General features: G+C 41.1%; 1 protein-coding gene across 1 annotated transcript in view; it reads left to right on the plus strand.

Annotated features, from left to right (window-relative positions):
* Positions 1-2,121: 2,121 nt before the first annotated feature.
* Positions 2,122-26,124, plus strand: part of MBD2 (methyl-CpG binding domain protein 2) — a gene marked incomplete at both ends in the record, with an annotated part of 38,496 nt that continues 14,493 nt past the window's right edge. The window contains 3 exons of the mRNA XM_082012914.1: positions 2,122-2,234; positions 14,738-14,897; positions 21,582-21,719. Coding sequence (XP_081869040.1) covers positions 2,122-2,234; positions 14,738-14,897; positions 21,582-21,719 — 411 coding nt within the window. The remainder of the gene's footprint in view (positions 2,235-14,737; positions 14,898-21,581; positions 21,720-26,124) is intronic.

A 26,124-nucleotide genomic window follows, 5' to 3' on the forward strand; every position in this document is an offset into this window, starting at 1 on the left:
AAAGCAGTCCAAGTCAACGTGCACAACCACTCTGCTTGCTGCGCTTCTTGCTGATGCAGACTTGCTGTGGCCTGCTGCGAGGAAAGTAAATGAACAGATTAAAAATTACTAGCCACCTTATATGTTATGTAACAATTTTTTAAAAAATTAATCCATACTAATAAACAGGTATTACAAGAAGAATATAAAATTTACAAGTTTTATACTAGCACTGCATTAATTCTAGGATTACTTATGAGTGTAAGTCACCCATAGCAACTCGGCTTACTACAAAACACTCCTGTTTTCGAAGGGTCAATTGTATTTGTTTTTCACTGAACTATTTTAGAACATTGCTTTACTGATACAAAATCCTTTCACAGCAGAACACCGAAACTTCTTTTTAATATATTTCTGTAAAATAATCTGTCTTTAACTCCGCTAAGATAGCTCTATCAGGTATCTGCCTTTCCCAGGGGATGCCAATGCAGATGGTAAATCACCACCCAACAAACAGCAGCCCCTGCTATGAAAATAAGCCCGCCAAATTAAAAAAAAAAAAAAAGCAAAAAAAAAAATTAAAAAAAAGCTTTTATTTCTCTAAGCTGAAAAGAACCCCAATTAAGTCGATATAGTACAAACGAAACTGGCCTAGTTCTGCCCGCTGGCTTGGGGGCAGGGGGCTGTTTTCAACGTCTGCTGAGGTCTCTTCTTGTAAAGGGAGCAGCAAAGCGGTTACCCGCAGGATCACAAAAATCATTAAAGAGAAAGGCGGGGTTATGGCTGCCGGGAAGAGGCTCACGGCTCCCACCAGAAGCTCGCGTTTGCTCTCCTCGGGCGGCAGGGACACGGTTCGGCCTCCCGCCTCCCCCCGTAGCCCCTGCCTTTTCATCCCGGCGTGTGCCCCTGCCCAGGAAAGAACGCGAGACTGCGGCCACCCGTGGGGCAGCCGCCGGGGTCACGGGGGGACGCGGGCCCCGGTCCGCGGCGGGCTCCGCCGCTCCCCTCAGCGGCCGGCGCCATTGCTCTGCTCCCCGCCCCGCCGCCCGGGGCCCGCGCTCACACGGGGCGGGCGGAGCGGTCCAGTCCTCCTCGTCCTGCTCCGTGGGCGGCGGGAAGGGCTCCATGCCTCCCCGGGGCTAACTCAGCCGCCGCCGCTGGCGGGGACCGCCGCGCTCCCGCCGCTCCCTTCCCCTGCGCCCGCCCCACGGAGGCGGTGGCCGGAACGGCGGCGGCGCCGCGCAGGTCCTAGCGCCGCGGCGGGTGAGGGCCGGGGTCTCCGCCGGACGCGTGAAGGCTGCGAGGCCGCCGAGCCCAGCCCCGGCGCCCCGCGGGAACCCCGCGCGAGTGCGGCCGGCTCTGAGGAGGGCGCGGGGCCGGGAAGGCGTAGTAGTGGTTGGAGGTTAGAGGACACGAATAAACTGGGGGATCCAGGGCAGTGTTTTGTTCATGGACACTTTGGAGGAGAAAATGGGTGAATGCAGGTTTATGGTAGAGCGGGTTTGTTGGCGTCCCGGTCCCGACGGGCTCCCATGCTGCAGCGTGTGCCAGAACCGGCCCCAACAGCCGCCAAACGTCGCTGTCCCTCACGCTGGGGGGCCAGTGGGACGCGACGGACGCTTTTCTCCTGCCCCAGTACCTTGCCGGCGCCGTTCCGCTCTGGGGTTTCCCCCAGCCTCCGCCGCCGGAGAGCCTGCGCCCCCCCGGCGCGGCTCCCTCCGGCAGTCTAGTCCTCAGGCGCCCGCAGATGCCGGTATGGCAGCCCGTGCCCCTGCGCGGGCACCGCCGCGGCCGCTCTGCCCCGCCTACGGCGCTCTCTATGGTCGGCGGGGTTGGCCGCTCTGGCCCCTCTAGGCCGCGCCGCGCCCCGCTCGGAGGGCCGCTGACACGGATTCCGGGGCTCGGCCGCGGAAGCGGGCGCCGGGCGAGCGCTCCGCCGGCTGCGCGCGCAGCCCGCGCTCCTGGCGCCGAGCAGCGCGCCGCGGCCGCCATCGCCAGGGGGTCCCGGCCCCGGCCGTGTCCGGGAACAATACAGCTCTTGTTGCGAGCGCCGGGGGCCGGTCGCCGGGCAAGCCCCATCCCCGCTTGTCCCTCCTCCTCCTCCGCCGCCGCCGCCGCCGCTTCGGGCCCTGCGCCCGGTGCATGGAGAAGCAGGGCAGGATGGACTGCCCCGCGCTGCCCCCGGGCTGGAAGAAGGAAGAGGTGATCCGCAAGTCGGGCCTCAGCGCCGGCAAGAGCGATGTCTACTACTTCAGGTACGTGCCGGCGGGGCCGCCCGGCCCGTGACAGCCCGCTCCCCCGGCGGGACGGGGCCGGCCCGGGCAGCGACCGGCGCCAGCGCTCCTCCGTCCCCCCACCCCCCCGCCCCGGCCCCGCACCCCGGCACCGCCACCTGCTCCCCGAGCTCCCCCCCGTCAGGGGCGGCGGGGGTCGGTCCCGCTCCCCTCTCGCCTGTCAGGGGCCGCGGGGAGTCCCGCTGTCCTCCCGCCGCCCGCCTGTCAGGGAGGCGCCGCTCCTCTCTCGCCGGCCCGGGGCGGCTGAGGGGCACAGCCAGCTCCCGCCGCCCGCCTGTCAGGGGCCGTTGCCCTCCCGCCACGGCCCGCCCGTCAGGGGGGCGAGGCCGGTGCCCTCCCGCCATGGCTCCCTTGCCGAGGGGGGCGAGGCCGCTCCCCGCCCGCCGCCTCCTGTCAGGGGCCGCGGGGTGGTCGGGGCCGGTCTCCTCCCGCCGCCGCCCGCCTGACAGGGGCCGTTGTGGGGAGCGGCCCTGACGGCCGCGCTGAGGAGAGCGCGGGTGCCGGGAGAGGAGGGGGCGGACGGGCGTCGCTCCTCGGGCAGCGCCCGGAGGCAGCCCAGCCCCGGGGGCGGCGGGGAACGGTGGCACAGGACAGCGGCTCCCGCCGGCGGCGGGGGGAGCCTCGAGGAGAGGCGCCCGCCGGAGCCGCTCCTGCCGCCTGTGCGGGAGCCCCGGGCCGCCGGCCGTGGCCCTCGCTCGGGAGGAGCCGCCGGCTGCCTGTAGCGATGCTTCGTGGTTCCCTGCCAGCAGCAGGCGACTGCCAGCGCCGGGCTGGCTGGCCGCGGGGCTGGCTGGACTTGGAAGGAGCCCCTCAGCCCGGTTTTCCTTTGGGAGAGGAGCGCTAGTGCTGCTGCACGCTGGGCCATGAGAACCCTCCCAAGCCTAGCTTTTCAGTACAGCAGGACCAGGCTTAAGAGAACACCCCCCTGCATTTAAACGAAGTCAGGGTTTCCATAATCTGTACCCAAGAGGCCCTACCAAAATAGTTAGGTCATTGTCGGGACACCCCCATCACTGAATTAATTAGGAAGCTTACCATTAGTAACAACAGTTAAAATTTTAGCGAAGTTAAAAGCATGTGAAAATTGAAGAAACCTTGCCACTGCTAGATGTTCTCATTATTACTGCACAGGTTATAGTAAAACCAAGAGAAGCAACAGCAACCTAATTTTGTTTCACCCTCCTGCTTGCTGTCAAAAACTGAAAAAGATAGTTCTCTTCTCGAGGCAGAAATCAAACAAATGCTGAAGTCTTGCTCTTAGGCCATGCTTCTGTAAGTCCAGCCTGCTGCACAGCAGAGGAAGCTGTCTTCTGCCACGGCTAACCTCTTACCCACAGCACCTCTATTTATAGCTCTATACGCATCTGATGAACCACACCTGAAACCTCTCCCTAACATTGCTGTTTCCGAGCAGGCCTAGCAGTCTCCTTTTGTTGCAATGAATGGACTCAGTCTTTCTGCCGCCCGGCTGGAGGAGGGAGAGGTCGTGCTTGCTCCCTCCCGGATACCAGCTAATGGAAAAGTCATTTTCTGTCACTGTTGAATATAGCATCATTTGACCCATCGTGTGTTGCTGCTAAAAAAAATTAAATATCTGACAAAAGGATTGCTAGATGTTGATTTTTTCGTGAGCGTTTTGAAAGAATCTGATTGAAAACTTTTTTAGACAAGTTCTGTTTTTTTGTCTTACCGCCTTTGTCTGACTTGCGCTCCCAACCGTATGCTAATATTGCGGCAGATGATTGGGTAGCATCTGGCATCGCTGTCTATCTCTGCATCTGCCTTTCCTTTCTGCGGCGCTGCCTCGTGAAGCCTGTCTGAATGATTGTGCTTGAGTCTACAATCTGAATCCTGTTTTCTGGATGGGTCCTGGTTTTCTGCTGATTGCTAAACTGAACTTTCTGCATAGGATTATTCTTTCCAGAATTAAATGCCAAACTTTTCTCAAGCCAGACAGTCACTGCTGACTATGTTGGAATATATTTAATGTAGAAAGCGGAAGTAACTTCAGCTATTTGCTCAGAATGACCTGTTTGAAAAACACTTGAGTTTAGCCACATGTTTGTCCCATCAGAATATAGGGGTGTCAGTGTTTTATGTATTACAAATCCTTAATTCATCTACGAAAACATGGGGGAAGTGCAGTAAGTTCTACAATTTCCAGGTTTTAGTTTTTGCTTTGGAAAAGAATGATACATAACCTCATTAAGTTCATTAAGGCACCTTAGCTGACTAAAAACCCGGGGTTTACGTTTTTATGATTTCTCAAGGCTAGAAGAAAACCCCAAAAAGGGATTGGACAAAGCTTAATTTACTGTGATGGTCTAAATAATAATAGTAATTAAGAACAACTCTTGCAAGATTAATACATGTTGCAATCTACCTTATTTGCATTTTGAAACTTGCTCGTTTCAGGACTGCTTTATGCTATTTTAACATGTCACACTTTAGGGAGGTGTGAACCAGCTGCTCAGATAAAGTAAAACACTTCTAGTAGTTTCTGGTAGGATCGTTTTTGCCCCTCTTCACCTATATCCATGAGTCTTCTGACTTCCGCGATGATCATAAAAAAACTATTAAAAGAGGGGTGTGGTGGAAATAATTCACAAATACTATGCCAGATCAAAACACAGCTTTTGAGGTTAGCCCCTTCTGTGTAACGAACTGAGCCGTCATCCTTCAGATTTTGCTGCTGTTGTTGCCTAAAACCCTGTTAAGAAACTCTTTAACACAATTTTTGTTGAAGATGCAAGACTGTAATCTGCTCATCACTGACTCTAGAATTCTGTCTTTTTAATGTGGGAAAGTGGTAGGAATAAATGTTTCAAATTTTAGGACGCCTTCCAGCATGGTTAGCAGTGATGCAGATCTTCTGCCAAACAACCGCAAAATTGAAACTAAAAACTCACCAGGCAACTCATAGCTTAGAGTTTGTTGTTTTCACTACAGATTACAGGTTTGGAAAAATAAGTAGTCATTTATGTCTAGAGAAATAACTTCTGTTCGGTTACAGGACTACTTCTGCGCAACCAAAGTGAAACAAACAGAAAATGTTTTTATGGCTGCAGGCAGCACTGGCGTAGGAAATTTATCTTTTTTGTTTTTTGTTTTTTTTTTCCTTTTCATTCTGTTATAGCTATGAGGCAGATTTCAGCACTGCTACATTTAAAACAAATGAAAATCTGTTTTGATCCAGTAAGTAGAGCAGGCCAAGTACATTCAAAAGAGTTGTGTTGCTCTAGTTCTGTTGGGGGAAAAAAAAAAAAAGATGTTAATAAATGCTATGTTGTTAAAATATGTAGTTGGGTACAAAGTGGGTTTGGTTTTTGTGCCTTATACAGACTAATACTCCCTAAAAGCCTACATCATCAGGGTTTGGCATGACCGCTTAAAAGAGCAATACCTCAATACCATGCTTTTTTTGGTAACTGTAGGACAAGGATGAAAATGTACATTGCATTTCAAGTTTGTGCATCTTCAGAATAATTCACTTAAACTTCCAGTTGCTTAATTTTATACAAGCAGTCAGAAGAAATAGGTTTCCATGTGTGTGTGATTTGAGGATAGTAGGCTTGCGTAGGTGACACCAGAGGCCTGGCTTGGCTTACAGAATGCTTGTTAATGGTGATGCAGAAAAATCTAATTCTTCTGGAGCCAAGTTTGAGGGAGGAGAGGATTCCTATATTTAGTAATACAAACTTATTTGATCTAGGGAATAGCACATTTAAAATCGTTATACTGAATGTAGGACAAATGCAAAACTAGCACAGCGTTCTCAGAGTAAATGCTTGTTTCAGACTTTAATCCACACATCAGGTAACTTCCTGGAGGGTTGTATGCGCAATAGGTCTGTTGTGCGGGGCTGGTAACTCGAGTATGTATTGTAGTGAATACAGATGTTCTGTCCCAAGAGCAAGGAATATTCACAGTGACAACGATACAGATTAAAGTGAAGAAGAAGATTACCATGGTGCTGAGACAAAACTGTGTTCTTTTGAATCGGTTTGAGATACGTCGCAACTTCCAGGAATATACGTGCTCTTTTCTAGCTGAAAGAAGGTAGGAATTCTCTTAATGACCGTCTTGTCCATACTATAAAGTGAACACTCAACTTACAGCAAAGGCGAGATGGAAGGTAGTTTTTGTTGATCCTCAGGGGTAAGAAATCCTCTTTCTGAACGGCTTGTCTGTCTTTGCTACAAAGTCCTTTATCACTCTGCAGATATCACTCTCTCAGATATTGTAGTCTGAGAATATTCATTCACTGTCTGCAGACAGGATATTACATATAAGGCTATACATCTGATTTTTCTTTTAAATCACACTGCTGTGCTTGTATGAACCATATTTCCAACTTGTTGTAACTGTTGTTATCTTATAGTGATCAAAGTTACCTGAGAAACTGCATCGACACAAAGAGCATTTTTTAAGTGACTCTCCTAGTAGTAACGTATTTGTGTAAGGCCTAATACTGTAGTAGATTGGCGTCATGGGTTTTTTTAAGTATTATTTATTCAGTGTACTATGAGGTAGGGGGTGCTGCTGTCCTGCCAAAAGACTCGGTCATACTTCCAAAGTCCTGCAGAAGTCTGAGTAAAGTGGGAACTTTGAACATGGGTATCTCAGCTTCTGTTTTCTTTACCCCTTTTTGTCAGTAAAATCCCTTTAGTGTATATAACCCCTAGGGCGTTTACCTGTAGAAAAATGTTTCTTAAACTCTGGCATGAAGTTACTTCTTTCACAGCAGCAGCAAGTTAATATTCTGTTTTGATGCATTTGTTCTTCGTGGGAAAAAAGCAAGCAAGAATTACTCTACTTTTTTTTTCTAGTCAAGATTAAAAAAGCAAAGTAGTTGACATTGCTTTCAGTGGATTCTAATAGACTGTTAAGTTTAACTACAAAAGCTATTCCAGTATAGGTGTACCCATGGGGCAAACAGACATCCCTTTGAAGTTTGTTTTGTGGTTTGACAGTAAGAAAAATGCGGGAGAGTTTCCAGTGACAGTAGGATTAGCTTAATTCTGTGCTTTGGTTTTGCCTTGTTTTTTTTCTGAGACCTTTACCTTTGTCTTTAAAAGTGAGCAAGTCATGACTTCCTGAGCGATGCTCAACTCTGCTTATATTATACATAGGCTTATTGGCTTCTTGTTTCCAAATGTAATTAGAGTGTAGAACAAGTCCTAATAGTGAGGTCTAAATTTTGAGAATGTACTTCACCTTCTGTGCAAGAAAAAAATTGTTGCCGTTAGCTGCTTGCTAATTTCTTAGTGCTGCTCCTATTCCATCTTTTTTTCTGCAGTGCACCCACTTTAGGGGCTGACCTTCATTGAGGAGAATTCTCAGTGGCCGTCTAGTTCTTCTAATCTCGTCTGAAAGTCTGCATCGTTTCTCCTTCTCTGCTCATAGCTGTACTGCTTTTCTAAACTTAAATGAAAACCAACACAAGGCCAAAGTCAGCCCAACTTTAAGGTTTCTTGTGTAGGCTTTCTTTGATCATATTTAGATTTTGATTTAAATGTTTTAGTAGCCTTTTGCTTTGCCTGTTGGAAGGAGAATGTAAAAAAAAAAAAGTCGAACAGGTGGTGTTTTGTATTTCCATGGCTCAGTTACTTGCCCCATCTCTGAAAATGCATCGTAACAATCTCCCCTACTTAAGTTCGGAGCGGCATGGGGAATGCTGGTTGAACCACATTGGCTAGTAGGATCTTAGTATGCAAAATCAATTTATTTTCTTTAGAGGGTGAATTCATCCTTGTACTGAATGATAACAATGGTTATTACGAAGTCATAGGGGTAGCTCTGACTTCTTTTTATGAGGGCACAACGCATCAGTCCTTGGTCCAAGCAAAGGAGCTCATCAGGTTGTTTAGGAAACATAGAAATGTAATAATATAATAAATGAATCCAAAATATTTCCATAAATAGAAAATTAAATAAAAATCTAGAAATTAACCCTTTACTGTTTATTGGTGTCAATTGCTGTTGGTGATTCAGTGTGGTGGTATAAACTATATGTACCATTGTGTAAAAAAATATATATTTTTGTTGCAAGTGAAATTAGATACCAAATGCTGAACTACTTTGAAGGCATGATATGTATTATGTTATGCCATTTATGTAGGGACTTCTTTACTGAATCTTTGAACGTCTTTATAGTGTGTGTTTGAGTATTTGCAAACAAATCTTTGAGGAAAGTTATCTCCAACAATCGCAGAGCATTTTTTATATCGTGGTGAACAAATCTGTCATGTTCCCTTGGATGTCAGCTACCTAGGAGGCTTTAGTTGGCAGCTGCCCAATATTAGGTGCCCTTGAACATAGGATCAAACAACTAATTTTACTGCAGGATTTCTGTGGTCTTATTAACTATTACACTGTGAAATGCTCGGCTATATTTTCAATCTCCTTACTTTCCTGGCCTTCATTCCCAACCTGTGGAGGGGAGTGACTGGTAGAAATACTGTGCCTTGCTCAACCTCTGTTAGGTAGCCAAATTAAGATGTCTTTAATCTGAATTGCCTTTTCAAAAGTGTTCAGCGTTTTTCTTCCTCTTCATTGATGTGTGGCTCTAGGTCAGATTTACAGCCTACCAGATGGGATCCTGAGAAAACAGGACCTGTGCAACTGTGGGCTGCCTTGGGATTGGTGGCGTGGCTGATCTGCTTAGACTGACCCTGCAGTGCTGTAGTAGAGGGTGTAAATACTAAACTGAGGGAATGAATTGTGGTTATGATAGCCATGATATTCGACCTTCTCTTTCTTCAGTTTCTTATCATGTTAGCCACTGCTGCAAAACTGTGAAGCTAGAGCTGCTTTGAAAAGCAAGACATTTTAAACTTGGAGAAGACAGCATGTCTTCAATGTGATCATCTGCTGTTGGAGCATCAAGCTTGCTGTGGTTGAAATTTCCTCCAAAATCTGTTTGATGGGGAGGGCCAGCAAGCAAAAGCTCAAAAAAAAAAAAAAAGTTTGCCAAAATTTTTTTGAAAGCAACAAAACCCAAAAATGTCTGCAACAAGATTAATGTTTTAATAAGCCACGCTACTGTCTTGCCTGTAAACTTGTGGTGCATTTTGAGCTGGGGAGGGGGCCAGGTAGGCTAGTATCACGTAGGCTTTGCTGTAAGATACAATTCAGCGTAATTTCCTTGCATGTTAATTAGGTTGCTCTACTGCTTCACAGGAAACATCTGAAAACTGTCTTTTTAAATAAAGTTCCTTGCAAGCTCGTTCTATAACATGATCACCTTAAGCCCACTAAGAACTTCAATTTGTGTAATATGTGAATTTGCACAAGCATATAGCTGGAGGTGAAGGCTTGTGTTCTTCATTTAATCTTGCATAAAATGATTTGAGCCTTGATAATGTCATTGAAATAATAGTTTTTAGATGTTGTTGCACGTCACCTCTTTTGAGGTGTGCTGGTTTTTGTTAATTGGTTATGTCAAAAAAGTATGTTTTTTAATTTGACAGGATAAAATTTAAGTACTGATATGCATGTCAACTATGGTAGAACTAAATATAACATTTCTTTTTGGAAAAAAAAGCCAGAAACTTCTAATTGAAGTTAACAAATTTTTAAAGAAGCTATAGAAATTTAGCTGTCTTTAGGTAAGACTAAATATTTATAACTTTTTTAGTTATTGTTTATAAAAATAACAGTTTTACAACAGTCTATTGTTGAAATTCTATGTGGAAAGATTCCTGTGTAATCCCACATTGATCTTGCAATTCTAAATTGTCTCAATGTTGGGTCACGCTGCAATTTAGTAAATTGCAGACCAGAGGCTCTGCTATGTCACAGCACCCTGAAAGAACGCTTTCACTTGCTTCTTGTTGCATGAAAGAAGTCAGTGTAAAATTAATGAATGTCCAGAACATGTAGATGAGGGCAAATTTTACTGGTTTCTCCCATATCTGTGTAAAGTTTCCACAAAATAATGGAGTTGTCCATGCTTCTGACTCTTGTAGCAGTTGAAATTTTAGAGTACGTGAACTCGGAGCAATGCATTTTAAGAATCTTCGGCAGCGTGTGACTTCAAAGTCTGAGCTTTCTTCAATGTCCCTTTCAGTTTGACTTCTAAGGGGTCTCTAGAGTATCATCCAGAGTACCTTCTCAGAGAGAAGAAAGCTTCGTACCTCTCTTTCCACTTTTCTTTTCTACTCAAAACTAAATTTGAACTTAAACTTGGTTTTAAGACCTTTAGGGGAAGAAAAAAAAAAACCAGCATGCTGTTTCTTAGTTTCAACCAAGATGTGCAGGCTTTTATGCAGATATACTGGTTTGCTTACATTCTATAATCTTACTCTTTTCCATTAGTGCCTACTAATTATTTAATAGATGTTCAAATAAAGCCTCTGCAAATAGGCTTTTTATTTGACTTTTACCTCATGGAGCTTTCTCTGCAGGTAAGAGAAAGCTTTGCAGCAGGAGCAGGTTAGAGATTGAAGATAATCTGGGAATGATTCAGAAATCAAGGCGTTGCTTTAGTAGTTTGACAACTTCACTTTCAGAGTAGAAAATGGAAACAACTACAGGACTGGAAGTGAACAAATGAATATATGTGAAAACTAATACAAGTGGGGTGGAAATAAAGTTTTGAGTTTATTCAAATCCTTCCAGCTCACATATTCATCTCCCTCTTAGAATAGTGGGAAGGTCTGACATGACATATCAAATGACAAGTCTGGACGGCATTTGAAAAACTGAATGGAAGGTCAGTGGGTGTTTAGTTTGCCTGCTAATGATGCTGAACCAGAAGGCTTACAGGGCATGTATTTTCTCTGGTATTTTGATACCATATGAATTTCTTGAAACTCTGAAATGCAGAACAATTAAGGATAGAGGCATTTGTGGAAAATGAAATCAAATGAAATGTAGTTTCACAGTAGAATTCACTAGATTTAGAATTTCATTGAAGCTGGAGAATGGAAAATACTACAGGTTTTGTAAAATGGTTAAGGTACGGGGTGAAAGGGAGACAATAGTAGGTTATGATGAAACGAGGGCTTCTCGGTTTTAGTAAGCTACTAATGGAGTTGCGTGGACGATGTTCGTGGAACCAAGCAGTTATTAATAGCTGATAACTTGGACGCACAAGTGGTGTGTGCTGTGCATCATGAGCAGGTTTCATACCTAGGACATCATCAGAACAAGTGAGGATCAGAAAAAAATGGGGAGAAATTGGATGACTTTGAAGATAAGGGGATGATTTAGAATGAAAATAATGAGGAATAGCAAAGTATGCACTTAAGGACTAAGAAAAACAATTTCTGCTTTTTGTCAGAGCGGGCAGATGGTTGGTTCACCACTTGGAAGGAAAAGATGCATTGACAATAGTATGAATGTAGTGGGTTGCAAAGGAGTGACGTACTTCTGGGGAGACAGGGAGGTACTGTGGTCACTGAGTGCCGACCAGAGGCAGCGACATCTGGAAAAGGAGTAGGATGATGAGAATGAATGGTGCAGTAAGTGAAATCTAAAAAAGTCCAGAATAAGTACTTGACTGAAGTGGCAACCAAAGCTAAAGTGGACAGATTCCTCTCTGCCTGCCTTTTTTGTTTGCTCTTGTCATGTCAGGTCAAGGACAGATAAAACAGGTCTCATCCTTCACACCATTGTGGGAAAACATGGAAGCAAAAGCGATGGGACAGAATGTCAAACACTTTGTAGTTAAAAAATGCCTATTTTCAGTTGCTTTTTTTTGGTCTTGGATTATTTTTCAATTTGTATATTTCTATATTTGTATTTTTTAATCCCGGCACAAAAATGCAGTTCTTGTTAACACTGAAATTAGGGCAAAACTAGATATTTTGCTAATGGATTGCAGTCTGTCCCTGCTAAGAGTTTCACCTTTAACTTAAATGGTAGGTTTTGTGCTGTGGATTGAGATAGCTTTAATACCAGCCCTACCAATGATCCATGCAGATGCTAATATAGAATATTGGATCATATGCTCTGATTTGCTTTTGGCTTGCTGAACAAAACAAACAAACAAAACCCTCCCAAATGTTAGATGTGTAAATAATAGAATTAAAGAATGTTGGATGCATTTATAAAGTTTGCTTTTACTTGTGAAATCTGTTTTCAGAGTTCTACAGGAAGAATTTTAAGTGAAGCTAGGCTCATAACTGCTCACTGCTGGAATTTTGGATTCCTTTGCGGTGTATGTGAAGCATTTCTCTGCAAGGAACCTGAAGAGGAAAGCTAGTAAAAGAAGTACGGTCTTGATGACAGTCTGTTAGCTTCTTGTGGACCAATATAGAAGGTGGTGATATGGGAAAAATGAAAGATCGCATGTTTCATCTTTGGTACCAAAATTAGGTTATAATAGAAGAAGATGTAGGATGTCAAATTCCTATATTCTTTTAGTAGCTACTTAGCTGTGGGCTAAAATGACCAAGTGTATGCCGGTTTTAATAAAAAAAGAAGTGTCTGGAACGGAGAATATTAACACCCATTTCAGGGTTTGCTTATAGTCATTGTTTTGTCCTTTTCATTCAGTATTTTATGTTCATTAGGAAAGCTGGGAAAGCAATTCCTAACAGGAGGCTTTATTCAGTAAATTCAGCCCTTACGCTCTGTTAGGAAACAGGGGCATTTAGCTACACAGCCAGCAGTTCTTGACAAGGTTTTATCCCGAACTTCTCTTGCAGGTGCCTGAATAGGAAAGACAGACAACGGGTCAGATTATTTTAATAGCAAACTTACTTGCCCCACAAAAGACTTGTTCTGTCTCTGACCTTCAGTGCAGAATTTTTCCTACTGTTAACAAGCCAGGGTGTTAATCACTATCTAAAATAAAACTGGTGTTGTATTTAGTTTGGCTTATAGCATAGCTTCAATTCTTGGTTTATGAGAAATAGAAAAGAGTTTGTGGTGGAGTGTGTGTGTTTGTATGTGTGGTGGGTTTTCTTTTTTCCTCCCACACCCATCCTTGAGGAGGTTAGCTTGAGATTGTGATCTCAAGTCTTTTTCTGAAGTCTTTTTCTCCCACCCTTTACCTCTTGTTAATTATGTCTTTCCATATTTCTGGATTAATTTAAATGACTTTGAAAAGTGTTTGGCTTAATTAGCTATTTTTCCCAGAATTCAATACATACCCTTCTGTGGGGAAGTTCTTGCCTCAAGGTGTTTTTAGGTTTAAAAAAAATACTTTGGAAAAGTGAAGAAAACAAAAATCTTCAGTGGTTTTCTGAAGAAAGGAAGTGGCATGAAAAACTCTCTGAGCTCAGTTAACCTTTTGAGTTTCAGTAGTGGCAAGATTTTGACAGTTGGCCTGTTTCATTGGATAGAAGTTTGCATTAAGCCAAGAGACTGTTGGCTTCACATGATGGGTATATAGCCATTTTCATGGCTGTCTATACTGAGGGGCTATCACAAACTGGTGTTGCAGTCTGAGTTTTATATAGCAGTTCTTGACACTTGATTTTCTGCCGAGCTTTTAAGTCTGGGGGCAGCAATGTTGTCCCTTACAGTGAAACAAACTCTATAGCTTCTTGTCAGTAAGCTGTGTATTAGCAGTGACTTGTACATGGAGCATGCAGGCTGGTGGGTGTTCACAAACTACAGGAAGCCGCGGTGAGGCCGGTGAAAATATGTATGGATTAAATGTATATTTAGTGGAGTTAGTGGAGACAATGTGTGCACAGTGTGTGTTCTGGATGCTTGAGAATGAAGTAGAGATGAGGGGACAGAAAGCTCTGTGATGTAAAGATTGGTGGACATACCAGTTCCTTAGGATACTGGAAATTTGCTGATGTTACTCAAAAACATCAGCTGGAACTTTGGGGTTATAATAATTCCATAATTCCAAATGAAGATGATTTAATAGCTTCCCTACAACTGATTTAATTTTATGATGGGATCTATATACACAATCGCAGCTTTGGACCTGTTTCATATTCTGCATCATCTTGCTTGCTGCTTGCTTGCTTGCTGCTCAGTTACTTATCTGGCTTTGCTCACCAGTCGCAGTGACTGAATAGCTAAGAGATGTCGCATCATCTCAAATCCTAGTTCTGCGCATCTGTTTAACGCCTTGCTGTTTGATAGCTGAGAAGGGTTGCTGTTGAGTCTAGGTTGGCCTTAGCTAGCCATCGGTTTAAACCTCGCATACAGTCTTTACGTTTGTGTAGAGAGGGTCCCTCACTTGGCCACAGTCTGACGTTTATACTTCTTGTACCGGAGTTTGGTTTAGCTGCACTGCTAACCCAACTTCCCAAGGTGTAGTGTATCCTAGCGTCCAACAGCCTGATATATAAATTACTGTGCAGCAGATGGGAGCGGATATGCAGAGACTGGGCAGGTATACTATCACTAATCAATGCATCAATGAACATGCCACATGGAATAAAGATAATGGAAACTTTTTAGATATTTTAACAAGGTATAAAACCTTATAAGAAGTCAAGGTTGTATCCTCTTGTACAACAAAACATACTAAAGTGTTTTCTTCTTTTTAGTCCAAGTGGTAAGAAGTTCAGAAGCAAGCCTCAGTTGGCAAGATACCTGGGAAACACTGTTGATCTCAGCAGTTTTGACTTCAGAACGGGAAAGATGATGCCCAGTAAATTGCAGAAGAACAAACAGAGACTAAGGAATGATTCTCTCAATCAAAATAAGGTTTGTTAGTAAATACTGTGTTTAAGGATATCCTAAGAATTTCCTTTCCTGTAGTTCATTTAGCAATTTCTTTTCTGCTTAAAGCAGTCCGCTTCTAAGATGTACATGTATGTTTAATTTTTAGTAGTGGTAGAGACGCAAATTTATAAATGGAAGGAATGCTCTGCTACTACCAAGAAAATACCATGGTGAGGTTAAGTATGAATCAAAAAGATTGAGTAATTCAGGAGCTGTCTTGGGACTAAGAATCTCAGTGCTAGCCATCTACCGGAATTATATTTTTCTAAATGGGAAAAGTTAGGACTGTTGACACCAAGAGATTCACCTGTGCAAGGCTTCAAATTGCTATGTTCATCTTCCTGTTCTGAGATGAAATAGTTCACATGTTTAATGTGTGCAATATGTGCCAGGAAGCTTGTTTTCTGAGGCAAATGTATTTATCTGTTCAAATCTGGATGTCTGTGTACAGCTTAAGAAGGCCAGGTGTTTTTCTGTTTAAGACTGGGCCTTTCTCAATTGATCCGGTTGTTCTCCTATTGTCTATTTCTTTTTGAACAACAGTGTATCCTTTTGAATACTAAAGAAAATGTGTGTAGTAGATAAAAGATAAAAAGCTGAAGCATACAGAAGTGAAATAACTGATGTAGCACATAGGGACATGACAAGTAAATTTACCTGACTGTCAGATCCTATGTTCCTGGACAAACTTTAGAAACCTCATGCAACAGTTTGAAAAGATTTCTGTAGCAACCTGCAATGTTTTCTTTTTAAAGTGGTTTTTTTTTCAGGATTTCGTAACTTACAGTAGTGTATGAAAGTACCTAACACGTTATAGCTATATCTTGTGCACTGATGTTTTTTGTCATCTGCCGTTTGTAATGCAAGAGCAATACATTTCATGCTGATTTCTTTTTAGTTAAAGCATGTGTTCAAATTATTTAATATTTTCTACCCACAGACATGAGGCTTTCAAATAATAGAACATTTGGAGGTAGTCCAAGGAAAGGTTTTGGTTAGGCTTTTTGCATGAGCAGAAACTACAAAACTTGGTATATAAAATCTAGATGAGTCTGTGCTCACTTTGTGTTCCTATGATCTTAGATTACTTAAATGTTGCTCACAGTTGCTCTGTTAAATACAAGATTAGAAAAAAGTGCATTTTTTTAGGTAAATAACATTTATTATTTCTAAGTGACTGAATGTGTAGTTCATGAGCTTTCAAGAATTTCTGCAGTATTCCTGTGATAGTTAAAAATGAGATCTCAACTTACTCCTGAAGTTTATATTTTCTTCCGCAGACACTTCACTTTCAAGAGATTGGTTGTGGTTGTCTTCTAGTCCGTCTTGCAGCTGTGCTGCTGGGGGGGGGCATGAAAGACAGACTTGCAGAGGCAAGTTTATACACAAACTTGCCCATATTTTATGGGTTGTTTGTTTTTGTGCAAACAATTTACCACAAATGTTTTTAAGTTCTTTGGCTCCCCTTATGTTTCAAGAAGGAGTATCAAACTATACTCGAGTCTCCTTTCTTGGACGTGTCTAGGCAGTGAGATTTATGCAGCTGGTGAATGAAAATGCTGTCTTGCCGTACTTCTAACTTTCGAGATTCTCATCATTAGCAGACTAGAACTCAATGTCAAGATTGCCATACTGGCTTAAAATGGAACTGAGGATAACATATGCTAATGAATGCTCTTCATTTTGTGATGTTAATGTACAACAGTTTAAACAACATGGAAATATTCTTCTAGCAAGATACTTCTCTCCAATCTTGGCATTGTGCATTCTTACTGACCTTTCAGTATTGGCAATAAAGGCATATATTTGAAACGTTTATTTATAGTAGAGCTGCAGGAGGAGTTTTGCTTCAGCCTGGACTAATCTTGCCATTGTTTTCTGTGTAACCATTTTTACATTGCACTTGCAAATTGAGTTACTTTATTTATTTGAAGTGCTTTTGAAGAGGCAATGAAATAAGGAAGACGATTGAATATGAATCCAGTAGATAGAGCATACTGCTGTGCTTATAAAAATATGCTTATCAATTCTTTCTATTGAAAATAAAATGTCGTAGAGACTACTGGTTAAACATGCTGTCTGGTTATAAGTGATTTCTTAGGTTAAAGGATTTGAAAGGCCTGGAAATACATTGCTGAGTTCTTAAAACGTTTTTATGTCTGGGGCACTTTGATGCTTCTGGAAATACATGTCCTTGGAAAGGTAGTGGACTGAAGTTCTTCTGGAAACTGTTGTTGGAGCATAAAAGACTCCTAATGAGTAAAAATGAGCAGGGAACATTGATATCTCTGCTAGCTGATACATTGCTATAGTTCCCAGAGTTGGAGGAGATTTTGTTTCGTGATAGCAGTCAAGCAATGTAAAAGCCCACAGTGTGTTCCGTGTTTTGAAGGCTGAAGTTTTGTAGGTGTGCCTAAAACTGAACATTGTGAGTTTAATCGCCATCCGAAATGAAGTAATCTGTGTCTGACCATCTGAAATACGTAGATAGCGTCTTCTATCTGGAAAGCTCAAAAGAGCTTTCTGTTCTTCAGGAGAGGTGTTGGTTGTAGGGATCTTTGTTAACTTATTTCTATTCGGGTGTACTGGAAGCTCTTCCTTTGTCATGAATAAATCTTGTATGTGGCTGGCCTATGATTTGTTGTGAAAAAGAGTTTCTTTGACTATCAGTCGCTTCCTGATAGTGTGTGATAATTTTCCCGCTCCCCGTACATCTGAAGATCTGGGGGTGGGTGAGCTTTTCAAGTTTCTGTACTAAAGAGTTTTTTTCTGTTGTTCAAAACTCGAGTGCCACAATGAGAGACTGTTTATTTAGAATGAGATCAGAAAGCCTACATGTGACTATGATTAGAAAGGAAATAAAGTAGGAAAGTAGTAAGATTACACTTAGAGTACTTAGGTATTGATCTATTCTTAGTTTAAACAGTTTACCCTGATGACCATTTTCTAGTATGTAGCCTTGATAAAAAGTATAAGGGGCACCTAGACCTTGAACCTGTATTTCCTGCGTAGTTCATAACTCATCAGGGTTTGTCTTTAATTTTGGGGGCCATATCATTAATGTAGCTGAATTGTTGTAATTTCTCATGCTGCCTGATGAAATATCCCCTTTTATTTTTCTAAGTTTAATGGCTTTATTTTTTAACTTCTCTTTAAAAGTCACACTACAGGCCAAAAGGAACCTGTACATATTTTTCATAATCTTTAAACTAAGACCTTTGTTCTGGAAATGTTTGCTAAACCAGATTTATCCCCCATATGGCAGATGGCTGTGTAATATTATCGGTTTTGTCAGTTTTACTAGCTATTTTACCACTAATACTGATGCTAGTGCACAAAATACCCTGGGGGCATGGACTTCAAAGCATCAAATACTACTTTGAACTTCATGTCACAAGATCAAGGAATTCAAAGCTTGTAGGATAGGCAAGGTCTATCGAGGTTCTGGTGTGAATTAAGTTCTGTGGGGTTAGGAAAGTTCATTGTCAAAATACTTGTGCAAATGTAAGTACATGTGATTACTGTCTAGCTCTGGTTGGTGATTCTGTGCTCATCAGAGATGCTTTAATTGTATATGAAAATGTATACAAAAATCTTAACATTAGACCTACTATTGTCATCATCAGTAGGGAAAAAAAAAAATAGAGCCCATAACCAGTATCCATCATGCAAAGCACGTGTTAAAAGCAACGGCCAAAGTATCTGAAAGTATTTTTCTAGTGGAGTGGGACTACCTGGTAAAACATTAGGAGAAGAATGATACCTAGATTTATTTATAAGCTTAGATTCTCACTGTTGCTTTGGATAAAAAGGTCTTACGACTTCCATGCTAATTGAACAATAATTTCTCTTTGGTTAAAACTATTAAGTGTAATCAGGCAGAAGTACTCGTGCTCTGTTGCCATTTGCTCTGGCCATGGAAACCGTGGTCCCAGTTAGACAAGGATCAACTGTGTGTTAGGGATGGAGATGTGCTGCTTTTCCCATCTGGAAGCAATAACATTGCAGGACGTGGAGCCTGGTTAGTTTTGGGCTGTAAGTTTATAAACCAGAAATGATAGGTGCCTGAATTTCTGCGGGAAACTTCCATTGGAATTTGTGGGTTTAACCTTATTATAATGAGTTAACTGCTACCTGGAAATGATGAAGAAAGGGGACCTATAAAATAACAAAGTATATTTAAAGGAGTGTTAGGACTAGAGACCTGTGCTCAGAATCACTTCCATTGAAAAGAACAGATTTCTAGAACTCTTTCAGAATTCATGTGTATGTTCTAGCATATTTCTTCTGTTGGTCTGGAAAACTGCTTTGGCTCTTATGAGTATTAAGCAAGGATTCCCAATATGCTACAGCGGTAACTTATAATGTGTGAGTGTATGAATTGAGTCGTACTGCTGAATAGCTAATAATATGTATAAATCACCTTCTTTGCCATCTGCTTGAAAAATTGAGGTCTGAAATTTTTAAGCTATCCCTTCATTTAGGTTATGTTGAGATGCCTAGATAAATTTGAAGTGTTATTCTGTAGTTCCGTCCTATCAATTACATTCCTTAGAATTACATGGAGGAATTCCTCTTTTTTTCTACCAGGAAGGATCTAAAAGTGCCGTGTCATCCTGGGGAGGCTATAGAAAGTGGGTCCTCCCTTGCCTCTCCCCGCACCCAACAGATGAATCAAATAGTAGGATAGGAGCAGCCAATGTAATAACCATTGCAGTGTGTAAGGATGTATTTTGGGATTAAGTGGCTTGCCTGTAGAACGGTCTCATAATGAAGATTACTTTCTGTGGAGCACAGAGATGATATTCTCTTTATTGCTAGTTTATAGATCAGGCACTGTACACGTATAGGAAGAATGACTTCACGTTCCCTTTCTCATCAGCCATCTACGTTGCAGTAACAGAGGTATGCTAAAGTACAAGACACTCTGATGATGGAGGAACTACCCTGTCAGATTGCTCGAGCAAAGCTCTGAAAGAGGGATACAAACTTTTAAAATAAGAATTTAATCTGAGATGGATGCAGTGAAGAGAAGGCTTATTGCTTAATAAGCCTAAGCCTCTTGCCATATTTTTAATTTCATTTTTATACAGATCATTACAGAATATCTATAGTCAGTATTCTAACTTCCATCATCTGAAATTCCAGAGTGTTCAGCTTAGGAACGAAAGATTTTAAACAGGCATGTGCTCACTGATTCTTAACATAGACTCTTTTATGAAGTTGTGTAGTCCAAATTGTATAATCTAAATATGGAGGATTTTAAGATTGAGATTTAATTCCCATTTCTAAGCCCAAGAGATTGCTTTTTGTCACAAAATCAGGAGTCTGAGTAAATCCTAATGAAAAACTCTTTTAACATGATCCTTGGGTGAATTGTGTAACTTTTGAGTTATGATCTCACAGCCAATTATAAAACTTCTGAGATCTGAAATGTTATGTAAGAACTTATTTTTCATCCTTTTGAATGAGTGGTAATAAAGTTTTAAAAAGCAAAAACTTAACCATTTTTCTTTGTCAGAAACTATGTATGGCTATAAATGTGTTGAAGTGCTTAGTGCTGTTCTGCAAAATAGAGAACATGCTTTTTGATACACGTTCATTGGGAAAATATGTATTATGGGATATTTATTTTCAGTGTCTTTCTTGTGTGGATATAGTCATATGTCTTCTCAGTCACACCTTTGTAACCTTGGGGAAGAAAAGGGAATTATTTCAGTCGTTAAGAAAAATACCAAACAAAATGCGAGAGTCAAAAAGACTGGAAGTATGTCTTCAGGACTTGGAGGTAATGGGATTATCAACAAAAAGCTGTAAGGTGCTCTTCTGTTGGCACAGCACTTCAAACTGGCAGTCTGCTTTTGGATAGAGAGACAGATTTAGAGACGCTGGAATGGTGTGCAGGTGATAATATATCTTTTTATTTCTTCATTGGTCTTGGGGGTTGTGGGAGAAGTCCATTCCCCCACCCTAAATACTTCTGGGGTTGTTGCTGCGGAGAGGGGTTCTAGAGATACTAGAGACACTAGTATCTCCAAGGGCTGAAGGGTTTGATGTGTGACAAGGTATTACTGGTAAAGTGATACCTGATGCCTGGGAATCATCAGTCCACAAACCTGATAAAAACTACCTTTGCCAAAAGACTTTTTAAAGTTGATACAGTTTTAATTTCATTCCAGAAAAAATTGCTGCACTTAATTAAGAATTGTTTGATGCAGGAATTGCTGAGGAAATTTGTGACCAAGTTATGTAGGAAGTTGCTGTCCTTTAAGACTTTGGACTCTATAAACTGTTGGCTACAAACATATTTTCATGAAGTTTTAGAGATTTCATTTTAACATCTGATGGTGAAGCTATCTCTTTTCAGAATGTAAGTCACTCGAACAATTAACATATGTATTTTAACAAAAGAAAAGATGGACTTGCAAGCAATTTTGATTCTTCCAGAGAACGAGAAAATGTGTGGAACCAGTTAAGTGTTACTTTTTTTTACTTTAAAATGGATGACTGCAAAGCCTAGTTAAGTACAGCATTTAAGGAAAATCTTTAACTCCAGAGACATGTCCTTCTTTTTGCACATCAGTAGAAGAGGGTGAATCCAACATTAGTTTTTGTAATTGTTATGTATAATTTTTGTTAATTCACTTTTTTTTTTTTTTTAAACAGGGAAAACCAGACTTAAATACAACTTTACCGATCAGACAAACTGCATCAATTTTCAAGCAACCTGTCACCAAAGTTACCAATCATCCTAGTAACAAAGTAAGATCTGATCCACAGCGAGTGACAGAGCAGCCACGACAGGTAAGAATTAGTCTGTTTCCATTATTACTGCTCATGAAGTTGAAACAAGTTGAAAATGTGCTTGTTTTCAGCTGTGCTTCAATTACAGATGAAAATTCCTATCTTGAAGGTTAGTTATAGAAATGTGTGCAATACGTATAATGTAACAAAAATACAGAAATAACAGTCAGTTCATATGGAGATTAATTTTTCTTAATGCAAACTTTCATTCATATTTGTTTACCATATTCCTTTTGAAATTCAGATATATGCTGTACTGTCACAATTGGACTCAAATACAAAATCATGTTCAGCTTCTTAACAGAAGTTTTTGTAAAATACACGGGTATCAAGAAGTAATATCTTTTATATAGAAGAACTTTTTGGAAAATCAATAAAAAATTGTATTTTAAATCCCTCTTTTTCACTATAATACTATAATAAATACAAACCACAGTAACATAAAGTCATCTTACCAAGTTCTCCTTTAGCTGCTTTTCTTTATATCAGTGACAGATCACCTGTTCACACAATGCTTTTTTGGTTTTGTTTTTTATGGAGAGGAGGGAGCTGAGAAGAAATGGAAATCTAGTTAATGAACAAATGATTGGCTAGATAATGTGGTATATATTGGATTGAGGTATTGTTTTTAAGTCTGACTTGTACTTTTTGAGTCATAGCATTACTACTATCAAATTGAAATACCTTATTCTATTTAGGAGTGCAGGATGAGAAGAAAATGCAGAGGCATGTTCAAATTTTTGTACTCTTCGTATGTCACTAACTTTTAACAACATTTCCTTTGAAACTCAAGCTGTCTCTAATATTGCACTTTCAAACACCTTGAATGCTGTTCTTGTAAGAAATAACATAAGGAATTTAGACTCTGCATCCTCTAAATTCAGGTGAGAAAGAAAAAGAAGAAATATCGAGCCGTATTGGATCATCTTGTTGAGATGTCTTTTAGCAAGATTTGAAGGCTTCAGCTAACCTCACTGTTGGTCCCATGAAGTTCAACAGGGGCCATGTAAGTGTATCACATTCAGATCTAAAAGATGCATAATTGCATGTGTCTATTGATTCTCTTCACATCCTTCGGGTTTTCCTTTTGAACTACTACACTTTGTGTGTCAGGAATTTCTTTTTGGTCATGTCTGCTGAACCAGTAATAATCACCAAAGCATATGAAAGTTATGGCACCTTTGTGGCAAAGAGAAATGGATGCCTGGCAATTCATATCTTGATGGATTCCAAACCCTTTCATGCTTGCCTATTTCCTCCCTGTTTTCTTTCTTCCAGAATCTTTTCTTCAAACACATGGTGACTGAAATCTTCAGGAATTCATTCCTTGTCTCTTGAAAATTACTATCCAGTAAAGATTTGCAGAATAGACTATTTTCAAATCTACCCAAGTTAAATCTTTCCCTCCTTAAGATAGGTTCTAACGGATTAAGCTATAGCAAAATCTTCAAGAAATCATCGTCTGCTGATCACTGTGTCAGCATTCTTTTCAGTCAAACTCCTTTCTCCTTGCTTGCAACAGTGCGTCTTTGGAAGAGGACACTTGAAACACTATTCTTACTCTGTATTGACACACTTCATTTGGAAGAAATGCTAGCTCTGTTTGCATTGTATGTGGAATAGTTAATCTTATATATCTACTAGCAAAGCAAATCTTGGTGTGTCTTACTCTTGCTTTTCTCCGAGCTAGAATGCTGCCTTGAGCTGTTTTCTGGTTTGTCATCGTTCTGAGTAGTGATGACTGACATAGGTGAGAGACTTAGGGAAGGGAGAGAGCAGATTGTTACAGTTGTTTTTATATAAAATTTGAGTGACTTTTCAGTAAAATTTTCATTAAAAAATCTGTAACCAAGCAATTTAATGTAGGTAGTATGCTGTCAGTTACTGCAGAATCTTAAGCAAATCGACAGCTTTCATAAACAATTTCCAGTGATCTGGTTTCTTTACACACAGATTTCCATCATACAATTATCAGTATTTCCTTGGTATTAGTAACTAAAAGTGTGGAGGAACTCCAGTCATTGATCGTGTGTGTGTCCTTCACACACATGCACATCTTGTTTGAACATAGAATGCAGCTCATTCCAATGTTTTACTCTCTAGCTGTACTATAAATATTAATAGGTACAATCTTTGCTTGGTTTTCAAAAAGAAATTATTCTTTTCTTGATGTGATCTGTTGAGATAAATTAGAGAAGCCAGGGTGAGGACTGAAGTTGCTGGACAACTTTATTCTTAATAAAGCCTGCACCATATGGAGCACCTGTCACTTGAGGTACAACTGTTGGACAATTGCAGCCTTGCAGATGTATTTGAATTCTCTTCTCCTCCAGATAAAGCCTATATTTTCCTTACATAAATAATCCCTACATGTATCACTGTCTTCGCCTTCTCTCATACTCAGGTGTGCAAACTTTCCTGTACATAGACTGTAAATATATCAGTATTGGATATTCAAGTGAATGCTGAAACACTGACTGTGCTGCCTGTTTGTATATAAAGCTTATTCAGTTACCACTTCTGGTGTCATTGCTCCTGTTTCTTCAATCCTTAGCCCAAATCTTTTAAGGGTTTCTTGCTTCTGTAGTTCTAGATATCCATCTCTGAAAACTTTATCCGCTTATTTCTATTGTAGCTCCCTTTTCAAAAGACAGTCTAACCAGAATTCCCTGAAAATTCTCTTTGGCCCACCTCCTTATGTAGAGATCAACATAAATGAATACTGTAGCTCCTTTGGCAGTCAGTCACTTTTTTCATGACCTGAGAGTGAGAAGACATGCTTATTGGTATTAGCAGAGAAGACATTTGGCAGCAGATCTTCTTTAAGCAGTAAGTCCTGTGGTGGCTCTTAGTAAGATAAACTAATAGCAGGTTGCCTATGATCTTTGTATAGGTAAATCTGTCAATTAAAGCAACAGATCTTTGTGGCAGCTGCTGGTTCCATATATTCAGCTTGCTAGTTGGTTGCACACAAGAAATGTCATGAGGTTGTCTAAGCCTTTTTCAAGCAAGACCTCTGCAGGACAGCTTCTTGAAGCTTTCAAAGCCATCGTTAAAATTTTTATAGGTTACTCATTATCAGAGTGGAGAACTTTACCCAAGAAAAAATGAAAATGTTCTGGAGAATCCTGGAAGTAGGTAGTGGCAGAACATGAGCTGTGTGTGTATGCATGCATGCTCTGAAGGGTCTTCTCCTACTTACTAGATTTTTCTCCTCTTAACTATCGGTCTTCTTCCTCTAAGTGGCTTTTGTTCAAATACCAGTACCAGTCAATCCATGGAGACTACTCAAATTCTTCATAGCTAATCAAATGATAGGAGTATCTGTAAGTTCCTAAATAGCAAATCTAATACCCTCAGTTGAAGTTTTCTTCAAAGTGCTTTAAAGTCTCTCTTTGAAGCATCAGCCTGCTCAAAATATTGTGACTCTCCATAAACTTACTTAAGATTGGTTTTCTTACTATTTCTGTGTGTTTGGGGTTTTCTCCCCCGCAGAGTCCACTGATAAACCAGTGTAAGAAAAGGAATCCTGAAAGATTGCTAGTGGGCCCTGCAAGGAAAGGAAAAAAAACGACCACTCCTCCTTCTTTTAGCCTCCTCTCCACTGTTAGACCTAGTAAGTTTTGATAAGATATGATACATTCTTGATGAATTTTAAACAAGTGGTTTGGATTTTAAAAAGCCAGATTAGCATTGCTGAAATTGAAACTGGAGTTAATAAATGAAAAAATCGTGCAACTATATCTGTCATCTTCCTCATAGGGGGTGTTGAGTACTGTCTTCAAATCACATTGTTTTCTGCCTCCTTCCTATTTAGCAAAAAGGCCACTAGATGTAGCAGTACTTGAGGGTACATTAATGCTCCGCTTGTGCATCTGGATTTGAGTATTCCTCTATGAGAAGAGTGAATGTGAAGCAGAGGAAGTCCTGTAACTATTTGAAGCTATTATAGGCAGTAAATCTTTTATGTAATCATTTAAACTGGAGTTACTTGCCTGTCACGTGTTCTGTACTGAACTGGATCAAACAGAATGGTGCTGCAAATCAAACTTCTTTCTTATGGATCACTGCCCTTTGTACCTACACTTACTTGGTGTCTCCAACAGGTCCATGTCTATGTCCTGTATAGAGCACTTCTCTTCTTCATGTGTTAGAGCTTCTTCGTTCTCACTGTTACACGCTAATTGACCTTTTTCAGGGTAAATATGAAGCTCACTCACTTACCCCTGCGCCCCAAAAGTATGGCACCTGAGGTATTACTCTGAGAGAGCTTTGACTCCTGAGGACTCACTGATCATTAGTTAATTCTGTTGTATACTGCTGATCGTGGTCATAGGGATATTTGATACCATACTGGTAAAACTGATGTTTATGTAAGTGGTAATCATAACCCTGAATTCACAAA

This window comes from Phaethon aethereus (genome assembly GCF_964289735.1).
Source record: "Phaethon aethereus genome assembly, chromosome: Z".
Classification (NCBI taxonomy): Eukaryota; Metazoa; Chordata; class Aves; order Phaethontiformes; family Phaethontidae; genus Phaethon; species Phaethon aethereus.